Below are 17,739 nucleotides of genomic sequence, written 5' to 3' on the forward strand. Positions count from 1 at the left end.
AGACATCAAAGGCTTCTTTCATGTTCTTCTGGGAAGAGGAGCCAGACAATGGTGGTTCCGAGCCATACAGAGCAGTCAGCTGAGCTACACACATCTGATGGTGGTCTTGTAGCATAGCAGATAACATACTCTTACATCTGTGACATGGGTGTATGACATCTAGGAAGAAAACACTTATAGAAGTTAGAATCTTAACAAACTGTTTTTCTTTTTTTCTTCTTGTGTCCTTTATTCACTGCCAGTCAACCAGCGCAGCTGATGGCCCATCAAAACTACACCTAAACTATATCGAAACTAATTTCACACATAACACAATGCCACAGATGTCTCAAGTTTTGAGGGAGCGTGCAATTGGCATGCTGACTGCAGGAATGTCCACCAGAGCTGTTGCCAGAGAATTGAATGTTCATTTCTCTACAATAAGCCGCCTCCAACGTTGTTTTAGAGAATTTGGCAGTGCTTCCAACCGGCCTCACAACCGCAGACCACGTGTAACCACGCCAGCCCAGGACCTCCACATCCGGCTTCTTCACCTGCGGGATCGTCTGAGACCAGCCACCTGGACAGCTGATGAAACTGAGGAGTATTTCTGTCTGTAATAAAGTCATTTTGTGGGGGAAAAATAATTTTGATTGGCTGGGCCTTGCTCCCCTGTGGGTGGGTCAGTCTCCCAAGTGGTTGGGCCTATGCCCTCCCAGGCCCACCCATGGCTGCGCCCCTGCCCAGTCATGTGAAATCCATAGATTAGGGCCTAATTTATTTATTTAAATTGACTTATTTCCTTATATGAACTGTAACTTAGTAAAATCTTTGAAATTTCTGCATGTTGCGTTTATATTTTTGTTCATTCTAGTTAGCCTAAAGACCAGATTCAATTGACAATAGTCTGATAGGTGACAATATTATAAATTGTCAAATTGTACAGCTTGGAATTTACACAGAGGAAAGGAGTATAACTTTTTCAAATCCTCCTATACAGACATTTGATGTCTATATAGAATTAGAAAGAGCAGATTCTGCTCTTCTAAAACACTTACCTTTGTCAAATTACTCAAAATTCAAGAGGTGAGCTCTATTTCAAAATATTACTTTTTCCAAGAATAACCGTGCTGTTCCATGCGTACAATGTCTGAGCACTCACAGCAGCATTGCTCAGGGTACTAAGCAAAGATCAGTAAGATAATACAACTTTAAAAATATATTTAAAGACCTGCCAAAACGAAATTAGAATGTATTTCTTTATGATGAATTTAACACAAACTCACTTCTTGTTTCTACATACAGCTACAGTAACAAACTAATGAATAAGCTATTATGTTCTAATGTATTCTAATGTTACGTAAGACCTTCATAAAACACAACCAAATTATTATTCTTCCGATAGCATATATGATATGTATTTACTAGACTGTTAGAATGTTGACGTCCAGAAGACGCGTCATTGGTATTTGGCTCGAAGGGGAGTACGTAAAGGCCAGGCTTTTCTAGTGTCAAGAAGGCGTGATCTTGAAGCCGTCTTTACTCTGTTTTAGAGAGAGAATCCCCTCTTGGCGGGCACACTGGAAACAGGGATAATCATATTTGGCTTTGAAAATTGAGCACATCGACTGGTACAGTATTTCCATCAATTAATAATAAGCATTATTTTGCAATGGGACTTTTTTCTCCTCCCGGACACTTTGGCCAGCAACAATTGTATTTATCGAAAACCCTGACACACACCCCCTGGGTCTTACTTCTGTGTATGGTCTCGAAGCAGATGACACACACCCGGGACTCCTTGTCCAGGTACTTTAGCTTGCATCTCCTGTTGCAGCACACGGCACAGTACACCTGTGCCACGGGTGAGAGGACAACCGTCAGGCAAGAGACACACACTATACTGCAACACAGCACTCTACACTATACGTTGACAATCTACAGTGCATTCGCAAAGTATTCAGACCCCTTCCCCTTTTCCACATTTTGTTACGTTACAGACTTATTCTAAAATGGATTTTTAAAAGAATTGGCCTTATCAATCTACACACAATACCCCATAATGGCAAAGCAAAAACAGGTAAATTTTATTTACATAAGTGTTCAGACCCTTTGATAGGAGACCCTCCATGAGATGTTTCTACAACTTGATTGGAGTCCACCTGTGGTAAATTCAATTGATTGGACATGATTTGAAAAAGGCACACACCTGTCTATATAAGGTCCCACAATTGACTGCATGTCGGAGCAAAAACCAAGCCATGAGGTCGAAGGAATTGTCCGTAGAGCTCCGAGACATGATTGTGTCGAGGCACAGATCTGGGGAAGGGTAACAAAAAATGTCTGCAGCATTGAAGGTCCCCAAGAACACAGTGGCATCCATCATTCTTAAATGGAAGAAGTTTGGAATCACCAAGACTCTTCCTAGAGCTGGCCGCCCGGCCAAACTGAGCAATTGGGGGAGAAGGGCCTTGGTCAGGGAGGTGACCAAGAACCTGATGTTCACTGACAGAGCTCCAGAGTTCCTCTTCCAGAAGGACAACCATCTCTGCAGCACTCCACCAATCAGCAAAGTACAGATGAAAACCTGCTCCAGAGCACTCAGGACCTTAGACTGGAGCGAAGGTTCACCTTCCAACAGGACAACGACCCTAAGCACACAGCCAAGACAACGCTGGAGTGGCTTCAGGACTAGTCTCTGAATGTCCTTGAGTGGCCCAGCCAGAGGCCGGACTTGAATCCGATCGAACATCTCTGGAGAGACCTGAAAATAGCTGTGCAGCAACGATCCTCATCCAACCTGACAGAGCTTGAGAAGATCTGCAGAGAACAATGGGAGAAACTCCCCAAAATACAGGTGTGCCAAGCTTGAGTCATACCCAAGAAGACTTGAGGCTGTAATCGCTGCCAAAGGTGCTTCACAAAGTACTGAGTAAAGGGTCTGAATACTTACGTTAATTTGATATCAGTTTTTTTTTATATGCGTTTGCTAAAATTTCAAAAAAACTGTTTTTGCTTTGTCATTATGGGGTATTGTGTTGATGAGGGGGAAAAAACGATTTAATCAATTTTAGAACAAGTATGTAATGTAACAAAATGTGGAAAAAGTGAAGGGGTCTGAATACTTTCCGAATACACTGTACATTAAGTGATTCATGCCATGTTAAGTGTCTGACCCACATCTTGCCCAAGCATAAAGAAGAGCAGGAAAATACAAGGGAAATCGATACATTCAATTCTGCAGCAATTAATAAGAGAAATCAAAGCAGGTTGTAAAGTACATTACACTACTCTTCTGTATCCCGTTGGGCTCCAGTAAGTAGACTATAGAGTCAAAGCCCCTGGGACTGCTTTAATCACTGGGCTGTTAAGGTCTTAGCTCTGGTTTTTGCCCCTGGCTCATACTTCAGAGAGGTGGAGATCTGTAGAGGAGCTGGAACCTGAATCGCTGACTCATAGCTCTCGTTTTGAGCTAGCTATATATAGCAGCAGAGGAGGGGGGGGGGGGGGGGGGCATATAGGCTATATCATGCCATACTATGTGTTCAAGTGTGACGTATGTGAGCGGGAGCTCTCTGTGTTGCTCAGTGTTCTCTACAAGGAGAACGATAGGTCGAAGTCAGATAAGAGTCGTGGATTAGCTGAAACACAGCTAGGTCACTGCTCCACATTTGAATCCACATTTACATTTGAATCCTCTGATTAAGTCAATACAGAAATGTGCTGCATTGGAAACCGCAGTAAGGCTGCTTTATTGAAGTTCACTGAGTGGGTAGTAGTAAGGTAATGCCCCCAGAATGTGCAATTATCCGGGCAAGATATTGCCCCCTTTATCATTGCATTTCTTCCGTTTCCATTCATATTCAGGGTCTTTGTGACTGCGTCACTCATTTAAGTTTAGTTAGACCTCCTTATTATGTGTTGCTATGTAAAATATATATATTATATTTAATTGGACCTAATGTAAAAAAAAAAATATATATATATATATATATATATATATATATATATATATACAGTGGGGGAAAAAAGTATTTAGTCAGCCACCAATTGTGCAAGTTCTCCCACTTAAAAAGATGAGAGAGGCCTGTAATTTTCATCATAGGTACACGTCAACTATGACAGACAAAATGAGAATTTCTTTTCCAGAAAATCACATTGTAGGATTTTTTATGAATTTATTTGCAAATTATGGTGGAAAATAAGTATTTGGTCAATAACAAAAGTTTCTCAATACTTTGTTATATACCCTTTGTTGGCAATGACACAGGTCAAACGTTTTCTATAAGTCTTCACAAGGTTTTCACACACTGTTGCTGGTATTTTGGCCCATTCCTCCATGCAGATCTCCTCTAGAGCAGTGATGTTTTGGGGCTGTCACTGGGCAACACGGACTTTCAACTCCCTCCAAAGATTTTCTATGGGGTTGAGATCTGGAGACTGGCTAGGCCACTCCAGGACCTTGAAATGCTTCTTACGAAGCCACTCCTTCGTTTCCCGGGCGGTGTGTTTGGGATCATTGTCATGCTGAAAGACCCAGCCACGTTTCATCTTCAATGCCCTTGCTGATGGAAGGAGGTTTTCACTCAAAATCTCACGATACATGGCCCCATTCATTCTTTCCTTTACACGGATCAGTCGTCCTGGTCCCTTTGCAGAAAAACAGCCCCAAAGCATGATGTTTCCACCCCCATGCTTCACAGTAGGTATGGTGTTCTTTGGATGCAACTCAGCATTCTTTGTCCTCCAAACACGACGAGTTGAGTTTTTACCAAAAAGTTATATTTTGGTTTCATCTGACCATATGACATTCTCCCAATCCTCTTCTGGATCATCCAAATGCACTCTAGCAAACTTCAGACGGGCCTGGACATGTACTGGCTTAAGCAGGGGGACACGTCTGGCACTGCAGGATTTGAGTCCCTGGCGGCGTAGTGTGTTACTGATGGTAGGCTTTGTTACTTTGGTCCCAGCTCTCTGCAGGTCATTCACTAGGTCCCCCCGTGTGGTTCTGGGATGTTTGCTCACCGTTCTTGTGATCATTTTGACCCCACGGGGTGAGATCTTGCGTGGAGCCCCAGATCGAGGGAGATTATCAGTGGTCTTGTATGTCTTCCATTTCCTAATAATTGCTCCCACAGTTGATTTCTTCAAACCAAGCTGCTTACCTATTGCAGATTCAGTCTTCCCAGCCTGGTGCAGGTCTACAATTTTGTTTCTGGTGTCCTTTGACAGCTCTTTGGTCTTGGCCATAGTGGAGTTTGGAGTGTGACTGTTTGAGGTTGTGGACAGGTGTCTTTTATACTGATAACAAGTTCAAACAGGTGCCATTAATACAGGTAACGAGTGGAGGACAGAGGAGCCTCTTAAAGAAGAAGTTACAGGTCTGTGAGAGCCAGAAATCTTGCTTGTTTGTAGGTGACCAAATCCTTATTTTCCACCATAATTTGCAAATAAATTCATTAAAAATCCTACAATGTGATTTTCTGGATTTTTTTTCTCAATTTGTCTGTCATAGTTGACGTGTACCTATGATGAAAATTACAGGCCTCTCTCATCTTTTTAAGTGGGAGAACTTGCACAATTGGTGGCTGACTAAATACTTTTTTTCCCCACTGTATCGTCAAAACACCACAAATGTTATCAATAGGGCAAAATATGACCCTAGAAATTAGGGTAAAGAAAAGTCCCTTCATGGACGGATCTAGCTACTTACCTTCCCACAGGCCCGGCAGTGATGCCTCCTCCTGGTGAACGTGAACTTCTGCCAGCAGTTCATACAGTTGGGAGCCTCTGAATCTGGCACCCAGGGGGGCTGCTTGCACCCCAGCCCATTCTCATCCTCCACCTCCTTACCCTCTGAGGACCCGGACCCCTCCTCAGCAGGGTAGGGTGGGGGCTCCGACAGCTCGTTGTACCCCACACTGCTCTCATAGCGCTCCGGTGGGGAGTACCCTGGGCAGGGCACACCCAGTTTAGCGGGGTCCTGAGCAGGGATGGGGCTGGGAGGAGAGGGGCTCTGGTCGACCTCCTCCCCAGGGTCGGTGCTGTCTGTGGGGCTACTGGGACCCTGGTCCTCCCCTACTGCTGGAGGTGCCCTGGGTACTTGGCAGTGCAGCTGTTTGGGTCGGGCCCCTCCGAAGTAGGGTGGTGGGAGGTTACTGGGACTACTGGGGTCCTGGGAGGGCATGGAGAGGGCTGGGCTCACACTCCCCTCTGCAGAAGCGGACAAGGTCCTGTCGCTCTCCGGGGAGGCCAGCCCCTCCCCTCGGCTCCGGCTGTAGCTCTCCAGCTCCTCCTCCACCAGCCGCTCCTCCAGGTCCCCATTGAGCTCAGAGAAGCCCTCGTCCTGGAGGTTCTCCCCGGGCCTCTCGCAGTGAGGGACCCCCTGGTGCTCCTGGCCCTGGGCTTCCCCCCGGAGGAAAGCATCCAGCTCTTCATCCGTCACCAGCAGCCCAGCCTGGTCGCTCTCCGGCAGGTACTCAAAGCCAAACTCAGGGGGGTCCACTGGGCTTAGGCTGGGCTCTGAGGGAGGGGATGCAGCCATGGGGGCCGGCTGGACCTCCACTGGGGAGAAGCTGACCTGGGAGACGGGGGGAAATGACCGCTGGGAGACGGGGGGAGCTGAGACAGCCAGGTGGAAAGGCATGGTCATCATCTCTTGGCTCTCTGGATTAGGTGACTGGACAGAGTGGTCTTCAGGGACAGAATCAGGGCTGGTACAGTCCTCAACAGTCCCAGGGTTCTCTGGGAGACTCACTTCCTCCTGCACCTTGGAGGCAGACAGGGACTCTGCCGCTAAGGTCTCAGTTGGGACAGCCTCAGCCTTCTCCTCTACCCCTCCTCCAATGGCCTCCTCAGGGTTCTTGGAGGCCACCAAGGCCCTGCACATGGACACGGCCATGGGCAGGCAGGACAGGGCTGAGGGGCTCTCGGACACACCACCACTGCAGTCCTCAGAGTTAGGTTCCTGTCCAGTGCAGCTCCCAGAGCTCTCTGCTTCAGCCAGCTCAGAGCGTTCCAAAGACCCCTCACCCTCATCCCTGACATCTGTGGCGATATCATACATGGGAGTGTCCTCTGTCTTGGTGTCCATGGCAACAGGCAGGACTACAGGCTGGTCCTGGTGATCAGGTGAGTTCTCCAGTTGATAGTTGATGAGGGCCACCTCTATGCCTGCCTCCTCTCTGTCTATCTCTCCCTCCGTCTCTCCAGACTCAGAGTTTCTCAGCGAGGGGTGATCCGTGGGCTCACAGGCTCTCTCCACAGCAGCGGGCAGAATCACATCGAGCAGCCTGAGAGAGGCAGCGTAACCACCAGAGTCCAGCCCCAGCAGCACCTCCCCTCCCCCGGCGAGAGTCTCCCTCCCCTCAGTCCTCCCATGTCCGGGACCCAGACCCAGGCCTGCTGAGGCATCCCTAGGCAGAGCCACCACGGGGATGGTGAAGTCCACCAGCAACTCCTCCTCCTCCAGCTGCCTCTCTGCCACGTCCAGCTTACTGAAGGCGTTGTGGCTGTTGGCCCGGAGGAGGAGGTGGGCTGAGCCTGTGTCACTGACCAGATCACACACAGGCTTCAGGGCCCGGTCTGGGCAGGGCGGTGCAGAGCTCTTAGCTGACCCCCGGCCGTCTACAGAGGAGAGCAGGTCCACCCCAGTGAGGGGCCGGCCCTTGGTCTCGCGCTCCCCAGGACTGGGGCTGGGGCTGGGGCTAGGATGGTCGGTGCAGCTGGATGCAGAGCCATAGTGCAGGGAGTTGAGGTCAGGGAGAGAGTGTAGAACTGGAACTTTGGAGGGTTCCGGAAGGAAACCCTGGGCGCCCAGAGAGTGGCCGGGATACGAGGGAGGCGACAGGGAGACTGATCTGCACTCATGCTCATCTTGTGGGGAAGGGAAGAGATAAGTATCCGTTAATCAGTTCTGTTGTTAATATCTCAGCATAACAAGTGAGCAACAAGTTTTAAGTCAGCAACTACAAAGTACACCACAAGTTTCAACTAGTTTTTAAAATATATTTATTTTCACTTAACACTACACCCCTCAGACCTTCCCCCCCACATACAGAAAAGACAAACATGCTACCCGAATACATTGTTTCAGACTGTAGTAACCCGTGTCCAACCTGTATTGAGCTCAAAATCATCCAGCAGCTTGTCCAGGTCACACACAGCAGCCTTAAAGAAGCTGTCCATGCTGGGCTGTCCGTGGGAGACCGGCTCCACTCACGCTTTTGCCAGCTGGAGAAGAGAAACAAGAGGCTGTATTGTTATCTGTCATCTTTATCTATTGGTCTTATGTGGACAGGATGAATGCATTTTGATCGACATTTCAGTTTCCACATCAGTGTAAAAATGCTGTAGTTATTGGCTATGAAGCTTTCATCCACAGTCCCCAATCCCCAGACAAGTTGAAGAATGAATAACATATCAATTGTTGACCAAACAGTTAGTGCATCACCTCAAACTTTCTCCAGCTATGCGTGATTGTGTACTTCAGACTCTGACCCCTGCTCTCCATGTCTGTGGAGAAATCTAATTAAAGATCTACTAGAGAGCATTTCTCCAGTTTCAGTGTAATAACTTTATTATGACATGTCAACTGGCATCACAATTTATATTGTGATACTCCACCTGTATGACCTGAATCACCTTGCATTGGTTAAAGACTACACACCAGGCCCAGCTAGGTAGCGTAGCTTGCCAGGAGCCAATATTAGCAGCTGGGCTAATAATACAATCAAATAAAACTGGTCAGCTAACTATGGGCCTAGCTTATGTCAGTGGTGACTAATTTTACTAGTTAGGCTAGGGGTTAGGGTTAAGTTTAGGAGTTAGGCTAAAGGCTTAAGGTCAGGGGAAGGGTTAGCTAAAAGGGTTAGGGTTAGCTAAAAAGGTTAAGTTTAGGGTTAGTTAACATGCTAAGTAGTTGCAAAGCAGCAAGTAGTTGCTAATTAGCTAAAATGCTAAAGTTGTCAGTGAAGAGATTTGAACTTGCTAGACGTTCGTGTTATACCCACCCCAACCAACCACTCTACCTTTAACCAGCTGTCTTATGTAACCATACCAAACGTAACATATCATACTAATTTTACTGTCCTGGATTTACGTTTACTATGTTACGTCTAGTCTATGAGACCAGGCTGATGTATGATCAGCTAGCTTACTATTAGCTAGCTAATTATACTGCTAGCATCCATGGTGACCAATATTTCCTAATCAAGGCCATGGTAAGTCTAATATTAGTTCGCTAGCAGTAGGTTATAACTAGAGGTGAAATGGCTAACATTAGCTAGGTATTTGTTTAATTAGGATTAAAGGGTAACTCTCAAACCCAATTTCAGCCTTTGCCCAACTCCTTCAAATTAACAAAAAAATGAATTCAGGTGAGAAGTTGTGGGTGGGGGGAAATGCTCATAAATATTAATTTTGGAGGTGGGTAAACGTAGTTTTACCTGATCCCAACACTTTCTCACTAAAGCATACTTACTAGAAGTCCACTGGCATGCTCTGACAATACAATGATGTATATCGCAAACATATACACTTCTGAACAGTTAGCTCAGTGGTAAGTTAATGCATGCTAAACGTTTTTTTTTTTTTCATTAATTTCATTTGTTTCATTTCAGTTCTTACATTTCATTACAGACAGTACACCTATTTTGCAATTATATCTGAGAAATAAAATGTTTTTTGCATGAATGATTGTAGAAGATGTCTTCATTGATCACCCTTTTGATTACACATTGGCTAGATATTATGGAAATAATAGATTTTCTGTAAATGTTGTTGGGTAATGTAAGTGTAATTTACAGTACTGTTGTAGCATATTACTTTCAGCACTTCTAACATGATGACCACACCGCACGCGTCGCGTGCGTTGCAAAATAAATGTACACATACAGTGGGGAAAAAAAGTATTTAGTCAGCCACCAATTGTGCAAGTTCTCCCACTTAAAAAGATGAGAGAGGCCTGTAATTTTCATCATAGGTACACGTCAACTATGACAGACAAAATGAGAAAAAAAATCCAGAAAAATCACATTGTAGGATTTTTAATGAATTTATTTGCAATTTATGGTGGAAAATAAGTATTTGGTCAATAACAAAAGTTTCTCAATACTTTGTTATATACCCTTTGTTGGCAATGACACAGGTCAAACGTTTTCTGTAAGTCTTCACAAGGTTTTCACACACTGTTGCTGGTATTTTGGCCCATTCCTCCATGCAGATCTCCTCTAGAGCAGTGATGTTTTGGGGCTGTCGCTGGGCAACACAGACTTTCAACTCCCTCCAAAGATTTTCTATGGGGTTGAGATCTGGAGACTGGCTAGGCCACTCCAGGACCTTGAAATGCTTCTTACGAAGCCACTCCTTCGTTGCCCGGGCGGTGTGTTTGGGATCATTGTCATGCTGAAAGACCCAGCCACGTTTCATCTTCAATGCCCTTGCTGATGGAAGGAGGTTTTCACTCAAAATCTCACGATACATGGCCCCATTCATTCTTTCCTTTACACGGATCAGTCATCCTGGTCCCTTTGCAGAAAAACAGCTCCAAAGCATGATGTTTCCACCCCCATGCTTCACAGTAGGTATGGTGTTCTTTGGATGCAACTCAGCATTCTTTGTCCTCCAAACACGACGAGTTGAGTTTTTACCAAAAAGTTATATTTTGGTTTCATCTGACATTCTCCCAATCCTCTTCTGGATCATCCAAATGCATTTTAGCAAACTTCAGATGGGCCTGGACATGTACTGGCTTAAGCAGGGGGACACGTCTGGCACTGCAGGATTTGAGTCCCTGGCGGCGTAGTGTGTTACTGATGGTAGGCTTTGTTACTTTGGTCCCAGCTCTCTGCAGGTCATTCACTAGGTCCCCCCGTGTGGTTCTGGGATTTTTGCTCACCATTCTTGAGATCATTTTGACCCCACGGGGTGAGATCTTGCGTGGAACCCCAGATCGAGGGAGATTATCAGTGGTCTTGTATGTCTTCCATTTCCTAATAATTGCTCCCACAGTTGATTTCTTCAAACCAAGCTGCTTACCTATTGCAGATTCAGTCTTCCCAGCCTGGTGCAGGTCTACAATTTTGTTTCTGGTGTCCTTTGACAGCTCTTTGGTCTTGGCCATAGTGGAGTTTGGAGTGTGACTGTTTGAGGTTGTGGACAGGTGTCTTTTATACTGATAACAAGTTCAAACAGGTGCCATTAATACAGGTAACGAGTGGAGGACAGAGGAGCCTCTTAAAGAAAAAGTTACAGGTCTGTGAGAGCCAGAAATCTTGCTGTTTGTAGGTGACCAAATACTTATTTTCCACCATAATTTGCAAATAAATTAATAAAAAATCCTACAATGTGATTTTCTGGATTCATAGTTGACGTGTACCTATTATGAAAATTACAGACCTCTCATCTTTTTAAGTGGGAGAACTTGCACAATTGGTGGCTGGCTAAATACTTTTTTTCCCCACTGTACATGTTATTCAGTCATTGCTCGCACACTGCTCGCACACTGCTCGCACACTGCTCGCACGCGTCTGCGTGGCCAGGCGCTAAAATAGAACTCTGTCCGATATGCATCATTGGTTTTTAGGAGCATCTACCCACGTGGGTGATTGAAAGATGAACTGAGGTATACGTTCAAGTCTAGTTGGTTGTGGTAATGCACCATAAAATTGGTTGCCAACCGCCATATAAAGTCCAAAGAAGAAGAAGTCTGAAGGAGGAGAGATTACTAGAAAACAAACTTTTACCCTTTTATCTGTGGATTAATTAATCAACTTGCGCGCATGTGGCCTGGGTAGCAAGTAAGGGCGATTTGAAAGACCTATCTTGCACTGTTTGCTATTGGATTAACTGGTAGTTAAAACGACTAAATTGAAAAGATATCATTATGTTGTGTTTTGGTGATTAAACCAATGTTCTCATTACATTTCACAATAAACTTATATTATGAATCAATGGTTGTGTGGTGAGAGATGTTTACAATCCAAATGAATACACAATGACAGGTTTTGAATGAAAGACTGGCTGTGTTACAAGTATGACCTGTTTGGAGTTTAATACTAAGAGTTGTGAAAATGTACCACATACTTGTGAAAATGGTACCAAAGCGGTAAAAAAAACTCACTCACAGATTGGTCTTGGGTACTGTATTAGAAACCTACACCTAGTACCAGGGAGACCCCTCTCACAGGTATGTTTTCACTTTTCAGAATGAGAAGTGTGTGGCAACAGAATGAATATTCTAAATAAAGGATTTGAAGAAAAACATATACATGAGGGACTACAACTCACAACCATTGAGCTACAAGCCAACTGTTTTAGCGGACTGCGCCACCAATCACAGCGGATGGGAAATAATACAACGAGTTGAATTCACCACCAATGTAATCTATTTCTTGTTACGATGGATGTAGCTACGAATATAAATGTATAATCCTCAAAGCCTACGTGTTGGGTTTTTTATTCATAAAAGCACATATATGTGTATGAAACAGTAAGCAAAAACTTTAAATTTCGTCATATGCGGCAATGTGCCTAATGGCGCGTTCAAAAAACCTGGGAACTCGGAAAACTCAGACTTCCGACTTTAGTGCGTTCAAGAAAACTGGACACTGGGAAAAAAATGAGCTCCGACTGGGAAAAATTGTTTTGAACGATCATCCAACTCAGAATTCCAAGTCGGGAACTCGGGCCTCTTTCTAAAGCTCTGACTTTCCGACCTGAAGATCACTGATGTCATGATTTGACCTTGTTTTTTTCCCCGAGATCCCAGTTGTCTTGAACGTACCATTACTGCCTTTTGAATTTTGTGTAATGTCAGTAGTCTAGTCAAGGAAGAATCATGCAAAATATATTGCCAGACTCCACTTACCAAGACCATTGCAAAATAAGCCACGCTGTCACCTGCTTTTATAGTAAGCCTTGAGGTGGAACGCCGTTTGGGTCTTTGCGTGTCATAAAAGATAAACGTCAAATAACACTATTTGACACGTCAAATAAGCTTTTAATTTTATACATTGTGATTTCAATACCACGTTGGTAATAAGTCATTATTTGTTCGACCGAATGGGAAAACCTCTGTGAGCATTTGAAATAAGATCAGGATCAAACGAGCAGGATCAAAGATTTTAGCTAGGCAGTCCAACATTCTGTCCGACATGCAACCATCCCAGAGGCAGGGGAGATGATCCTACTGCTTCTGCCTGCCAGCCAGCCACATCCCAAGCAGATGCACCTGATTCATCCTAGCTAGTCAAAATACAGAATAATAATCAAGCATTTTGTGAACATTGATGATAGTTTGGAAACTGGAGGTAGGCAGTCTCCCTAATACATTGACTTCGGATTGCAGTACGACAAAGTTAGTCACAAATATCTTTGATACAGATGTTGTTAGCAACTTCTGGGGTAGGCGTGGTATCTAGCTAGCACCAATGCAACCAGCCTGAAAACAATGACCAGAAACTGCAATCATTTATCATAGCAATGATGATTTAGGAATCCATGTGACAAGTATTAATTAGGCAGCCACTTGTTGTTCTCCTATTGAAATCGAACTTCAGTTCATTAAAGCTGCAATATGTAACTTTTTCGGCAACCCGACCAAATTCACAAATAAATATAAATTATAGATTTGTCATTCTCATTGAAAGCAAGTCTAAGAAGCTTTAGATCTGTTTTATGTGTGGTATTTCTATGCTTCCCGTGCTTAAGTTTAGTTTTTTCGTCTTTTACTTTCAGTTTTGTACACCAGCTTCAAACAACTGAAAATACAATATTTTTGGTCATGGAAAATATATTTCACAGTGGTTTAGATGGTACAATGATTCTCTACACTACACTTGCTTGTTTTGTCACAAACTGAAATTAGGCGAACTATTAGAATTTTAGCAACCAGGAAATGGCGGAGCAATTCCTGCATATAGTGCACCTTTAAAATAACTAAAATAACAAACTAAACAAGCTAGCCACCTACCTAGCCCTGTTGCCCCAAGCTAACATTATAAGCAGCCAGCTAGCTTCACTTGGAAAGTGATACAAATGGACACAAATAGTGGAATCATGTCATATTTGGACTAGAAAATGCTAATCAAGGTTGGAATGTTGATATATAAATGCAACATAAGACAAGTTTTGTTAAAAAAAAAAAAAAAGTACAAATCAGAAGAGCAATGTCAGAGTCTGGAATATATATATACAGTACCATTCAAAAGTTTGGACACACCTACTCATTCAAGGGTTTTTCTTGATTTTTTACTATTTTCTACATTGTAGGCCTCCTGTTGCTCAGTTGGTAGAGCATGGCGCTTGCAACGCCAGGATTGTGGGTTTGATTCCCACGGGGGGCCAGTATGAAACATGTATGCCCTCACTAACTGTATGTAGCTCTGGATAAGAGTGTCTGCTAAATGACTAAAATGTAAATAATAGTGAAAACATCAAAACTATGAAATAATGCATATGGAATCATGTAGTAACCAAAAAAGTGTTAAACAAATCAAAATATATTTTATATTTGAGATTCTTCAAATAGCCACCCTTTGCCTTGACGACAGATTTGCACACACTGTGGATGTATACGCCTCAGAATTGCACTGGGGGCATACTTATTTCACTGTAGAGCCTGGTAAGCTTAATATGGCTCCTTTCACAATGGTTTCAGTCCCGCAATAAGTGCTACGATGCTAATATGTGTAAATTCTGAAGTCTATCCACAGTGTGATTTCAACAGATTGTCAAATTAACTAATTATTGTATTTTGTTGAATTTATATATTTCAAACTTGTTCAGCATTATCTAGTCCAAATATGGCATGCTTCCACTATTTCTAACCATTTGCATCACTTTCAATTCGGGACTGCTATTTTGAACAGCAAATTCCACTAATGTGGCTAATCCTTATTGTGGCTAGATCCACATAGGTGGGTCCAACCATTATCAACAAAATACAAAAACGGTCTAATAAATTAGGGGTATTTTAGATGACACCTAGTTAGATAATTAGCTAGCTAACTATAGCTACTAAAACAGATGGTGTCGTTTTGCTATGTTTGTGGGGGAGAAGATTGTTTGCATCATCAGCTAGTTAGCTTTTTTCTGACCAGCACTGTCCCAGAGCTTTGGGAAGTGTCTCTGCCTCGTGCTGCAGGTGCTAGAGACAACTTTAACAGCATGATAGCATATGTTCGGTTAATCGCTGTGACATTTGAAATACGAGTGATAGTGTAATCAATGTCATAATAAAATTATGAACGTGTTAAATTACTATGTTACGTACAGTCAGTCATAGTTAGGTCCTCATTGGTCAACAAGTTTATTTAACGCTTCAGATAGGGCTCCCGAGTGGCGCAGCGGTCTAAGCCACTGCATTCGATTCCAGGCTGTATCACAACCGGCCGTGATTGGGAGTCCCGTAGGGCGGCGCACAATTGGCACAGCGTCGTCCGGGTTTGGCCGGTGTTGGCCGTCATTGTAAATAAGAATTTGTTCGTCATTGTAAATAAGAATTTGTTCTTAACTGACTTGCCTAGTTAAATAAAATTAAAATGTGACGTATCTTTCTGACACTCAAAGAACGAATTAAAACGGTATTCCAGATGTTGCGTTCAAGACAACTGGGAACTCGGAAAACTCCGACAGGGGAAAAACAGTTTATAAAGGTAATCCAACTCGGAATTCCAAGTCGGGAACTCGGGCTCTTTCTAAAAGATCCGACTTTCCTTCCTTGAAGATCACCCACGTCATGATTTTACATGTTCCCAGTTGTGCTAAATGATGTAAATGTCTTGAAAGCTTGTAACGCCAAGGTAGTGGGTTCGATCCCCGGGACCACCCATACACAAAAATGTATGCACGCATGACTGTAAATCGCTTTGTATAAAAGCGTCTGCTAAATGGCATATATTATTATTATTGAAAGTACCAACAATCGACCCCCTCCCTTGTGACTCTACATCACGATTTCAATGGTATAATTTAACCGCTAGGGGCAAAAAATAGTTCGATTTACTACTTAAATACCAAAATATATCACTTTTGCAACGAACTGTCAAAATGAAGACCAGAACGTGGTAATATATAACTAAGACTAAAACACATGGTTTTCGATGAATATTTTTTCTTCTTCATGAAAGTAAATCTAATAATGATTCAACTTCCAGTTGTTCACTAGCTAGCTAGTTAGCTAGTAGCTAATTAACGTTAGCTAGTTAGTTCGCTAATGTTATTTAGCTAACGTTAGCTAGCTAATCCTAACCACTAGTTACAGGAAACTAATCGACATAAATTAGCTATCTAGCATGCATAGACAGTTCGACGACTTCCTGGCTGCTGACATTACCATTATTAGCTGACACATTATATCACCAGATTCATCAATAGCTTATCTGTTATCAAGTTAGCCCATTCAATACTAAACAGTAATGGGACATGCTGTACCGTTTAGTATTGAATGGGCTAACCCCCCTTGGGTTCTCGAGAGGTACTATCAAATCATCATTATCCTGCATCATCCGTGAATATCATAAAATGTGGAGGGCAGCTAGATTACATTATTTTAGCTAATAGCTAGCTAAATTAGCTTGCTACATTTAGCTAGCTAGCCAATGATTATTCACAGTCAACAAGCCATTTTCTTTGTCATTACCGGAAGATTCATGATTCTGGCTTCGCCCTTCCAACTGTTTAACGATTCTTCTGGTTATAAAGAAGGTTTGTCTAGATCGTATCCCCTTTGTCCTTTCGTTATTCCACTGAAGTTGTTAAAGCCAGAGAGGAAAAGGCGAAGCGAGGTTTTACTCCGCCCAAAATATGTCCACGAAAATAAGCACACGAAGTGAGTAGTTTTTGCATGGAGGTCAATGAGTGTGTTTAATTTGGTCAACAAAAAATTTAATCGCTTATTTGTAATCGCTTTATTTCAACAAAAATATAAACGCAACAAGTAAAGTGTTGGTTTCATGAGCTGAAATAAAAGATCCCAGAAATGTTCCATTCACACAAAAAGTTTATTTCTCAAAATGTGTGCACAAATTTGTTTACATCCCTGTTACTGAGCATTTGTCCTTTGCCAAGATAATCCATCCACCTGACAGGCATGGCAAGCTGATTAAACAGCATGATCATTACACAGGTGCACCTTGTGATGGGACAATAAAAGGCCACTTTAAAATGTTCAGTTTTGTCACACAACACAATGCCACAAATGTCTCAACTTTTGAGGGAGCGTGCAATTGGCATGCTGACAGCAGGAATATCCACCAGAGCTGTTGCCAGATTGTTGAATGTTAATTTCTCTACAATAAGCCGTTTTAGAGAATTTGGCAGTACGTCCAACCAGCCTCACAAACGCTGACCACGTGTAACCACGCCAGCCCAGGACCTCCACATCTGGCTTCTTCACCTGCGGGATTGTCTGAGACCAGCCACCCAGACAGCTGATGAAACTGAGTTTGCACAACCAAAGAAACTGTCTCAGGGAAGGTCATCTGTGTGCTCGTCGTCCTCACTAGGGTCATAACCGACTTCAGTGGTCAAAAGCTCACCTTACCCGTGGTAAGGACTGTTCAATGTTGGTCTGACCAATCGGAATCTATGTTTCAAGATTGTTTTGATCACGCGGACATGGATTTGTTTTTTTAACATTTTTTTGCATCACTTCCTGATGGGCCGACTCCAGGTGGTAAAGGTAGGCAACAACACCTCCGCTACGCTGATCCTCAACACAGGGGCCCCACAAGGGTGCGTGCTTAGCCCCCTCCT

At 43.4% G+C, this 17,739-nt stretch overlaps 1 protein-coding gene across 1 annotated transcript in view; it reads right to left on the bottom strand.

The window, feature by feature from the left end:
* LOC311100270 (zinc finger FYVE domain-containing protein 16-like) overlaps positions 1-16,714 on the bottom strand; it is a 50,683-nt gene extending 33,969 nt beyond the window's left edge. The window contains exons 1-4 of the mRNA XM_084141116.1: positions 16,625-16,714; positions 8,100-8,214; positions 5,696-7,857; positions 1,737-1,833 (exon numbers count right to left, since the gene is read on the bottom strand). Coding sequence (XP_083997242.1) covers positions 1,737-1,833; positions 5,696-7,857; positions 8,100-8,169 — 2,329 coding nt within the window. The 5' untranslated portion in view covers positions 8,170-8,214; positions 16,625-16,714. The remainder of the gene's footprint in view (positions 1-1,736; positions 1,834-5,695; positions 7,858-8,099; positions 8,215-16,624) is intronic.
* Between the last annotated feature and the right edge of the window lie 1,025 nt (positions 16,715-17,739).

The sequence above is a fragment of the Coregonus lavaretus genome, assembly GCF_964263955.1.
Source record: "Coregonus lavaretus genome assembly, chromosome: 24".
In the NCBI taxonomy this organism is placed as follows: Eukaryota; Metazoa; Chordata; class Actinopteri; order Salmoniformes; family Salmonidae; genus Coregonus; species Coregonus lavaretus.